The following is a 2,748-nucleotide window of genomic DNA, read 5'->3' as shown; positions in this document are numbered from 1 at the left end:
CACAGCAGTGATCTTACAAAAGTCTGTCTGTCCTGTCCTTTTATACAGGCCAGGATCAGAGCAATTCATGGTATAATATGCTCCCACACTCAAGCAGATCCATAACCTGAAGGAAAATAGTGTTTAACAAACGTGATTATTTTCTTATGATTGCTAATTGTTATTTTAGACTTACCTCCCCTTTAGCTGTAGTCCTACAAATAGATTTAAATACTATCTGTGTGTTCATCCCTCATCAGAGTTACCCTTCACAGTTGGCTATATGTATGGATATTTGTCAGTGTATACTGATTGTTAATGAATCACCTTAATGACCTTTATGGTTCCTGATCAGGATTGAAAAAAGTACAAAAAAGGACATGGATGCTGGATTTATACATCTATCATACAATTACAAGGCCTAGATAAGCAACGTCTGCTCTTTTTATAGTATTAGGAAAGGTGCTGCTGAAATGATACCTATTCATACAGCTGATGTGAAATTTGAAACAGTAAGACAGAGAGACAACAAGGTAGCTGGGGAAACCTGGGAGTGAAAGATGTATTTGGGCACAAGTTAGGCCACCTGCTCATTGATTTTAATAAGCGTTTATACATTTGATTATAGATTCTCATCATTGTGGCACATGTTGCAGCCATTTTGATTCTGACTGAACGGTCTTTGCTGCATCTCTTTTGTGGTTTTGGTGACACTGGGCCAGTCTGTGACGTTCTAGGAGCATTGGTTGGGGAACATGGGATCTGGCAGCTCTGTAAATGCCAACTACAAGTACTCCCTGCAGAAGTCTGAAAATGGTGAGTGATACTTTGAAAAGTTATATTGTCCTGTCTGCTCCTACATGTGCCGTTGGGAGGCTGCAGGGGGTGTGTTTCTGTTCTGCAGAGTGTTGAGGTGAGGTTATGTCTTTCCATATGCTGTGACAAGGAGTCTCACCTGTCAGGCAGAAGACCAACAGGCTTGACAAAACAATGGCTGTTTAGACCGGGATTAGATTAAAAGCTGAAAAGCAAAAAGTGTGCTTTTTTTCCAGTGACTTCAGCACAATGCTTTTAGTCTCTGTTCATAATCTAGACTTGTTTATGGCTCTCAAAGCTGATTTATCTTTATGAAACTCTCCATATGATAGTATTAATTTTCTGAATGCATGCTTAGGTCTGCTGTGGAACAAAGGGGGTTTATGAGGGAGGCTTTACACATAATGAAATGCATAAAAGTAAGTGGATCACTCTTTTTGCTGTTTGAATCCTTCAGTTGTCGGCACTGGCAGAACAGCTGTATGGTGCAAACTGTTTGCAAGTGCTTTGGAAAGAAAAATACTGGTTGTTTTTAGAAATGAAGAATGAGGGGATGCTATCTTGACTCAGTCTTTTTTCTTTGCCATTTTTCTTGGTCGAAAAACTCCACCTTAAGTAAGCTAGACTTGTCTATTGCTTACAGCACCAGAGAACCATGGACTTCCCTGAAAACTTCAGGGTTATCTTTATGACAATGGCTTGTCTATAACAAAGTGTAGCATAACACCAGTTATTTATTTTAAATTCTGCATTAGATCCGATACCTCATCACCAGTTTCCCCGGCAGTAAAACCTTCCTGAATTTCTTGCATCTGGTTCTCAAAATCCTTCCAATCTGGTGACCTGCAGATGTAGAGCTGGTTAGGACTTTCCACCCAAATGTAAAGCCCCTGGTGTCATCCTGTCCCCCTTGCACAAGGCCCAGAAGCTGTTCCTGATGGGAAGCATAGCCAGCAAAGCTCTGTTAAACCGGCCCTGCACTGGAGTGAAGAAGGGGATAGGCAGCCCAGGAATGTGCAGAGTCCCTCCCGTAAGCTGATGTGTGACCTAGCATGAACAGGCCAACTTTGGCATCCTTTCAGTGGCTTATATGATGATGTGTGAATCACTTTACTGCTTGGATCCTCATAAAATGTGGATAAATCTTTCTCTTCCCTTTTTTTTTTTATTATTTTTTTTTCTAAACTAGTACAAACACTGCCAGATGCAAGTCACCCAGGTAAGCTGGTAAATTAGAATACCTGGCTTTTTCAGGTGCAGAGTCAGCCTCTGTAAAAGTAGTAAAAAAACACCAATGTTTTGCCCACCTGGAGCTTAAAGTGCTGTGGGTGGTGGTATATATGCTCCCTGTGTTCTTGATAACAAGTCTTTCATAGATTTTATTTTTAATATTTCCCAGGATCTAGTTTTCGTTGGTATATGTGGAGTCATAACTATGAATTTCTGCTCAGGACTTGGTTGAAATACATGTGACTCTTACTGCAGCAATTGGATGTATATCCACTTTTAGGGGAATGCAGGATATTTAGAAGTGGTTTATTTTTTAAGTGATTGTGACTGTGACTCTGCTAGCCAAATTATTGTACAGGTGGCTACTGTTGGGTCTCTTATAAAGGAGTCTTGAAGAGGTAGCATCAGGAGCAACATATTGCAGGAAATGTCAGCCTTTTTTATTTTTTCATAGCCCAGCAGATCAGTAAGCATTTCCTCAGCAAGATATAAGGCTCAGGAAAAGAATACCTAAGTTATTCTTGAGTTAAGGTTAGCCAGGCCTTACCTTTTTGCCAGTGACTTCACCGTGATTCAATTCCCCCACTGCACAACAGCAGTAGCTCTTCCCTTGTGCTCTGCAGTGCCTAGTGCTGTAACAATAATGTAATTTAGAAGGATTATTATTTTTCAATACATAAGCCATCAGGATATCTTATTTAGGTAAAGGTCAATGTTTCCTGC

The 2,748-nt window shown here is 40.4% G+C and overlaps 1 protein-coding gene across 1 annotated transcript in view; it reads left to right on the top strand.

Moving 5' to 3' along the window:
• The first annotated feature begins 734 nt into the window (after nucleotides 1-734).
• PPEF2 (protein phosphatase, EF-hand calcium binding domain 2) overlaps nucleotides 735-2,748 on the top strand; it is a 13,578-nt gene continuing 11,564 nt past the window's right edge. The window contains exon 1 of the mRNA XM_008948613.1: nucleotides 735-795. Within this exon, the coding sequence (XP_008946861.1) occupies nucleotides 735-795 (61 nt within the window). The remainder of the gene's footprint in view (nucleotides 796-2,748) is intronic.

The sequence above is a fragment of the Merops nubicus genome, unplaced genomic scaffold, assembly GCF_000691845.1.
Source record: "Merops nubicus isolate BGI_N331 unplaced genomic scaffold, ASM69184v1 scaffold12691, whole genome shotgun sequence".
Lineage (NCBI taxonomy): Eukaryota > Metazoa > Chordata > Aves > Coraciiformes > Meropidae > Merops > Merops nubicus.
The sequence above is the reverse complement of the archived record's forward strand: the minus strand, read 5'-3'. Positions and strand labels throughout refer to the sequence as shown.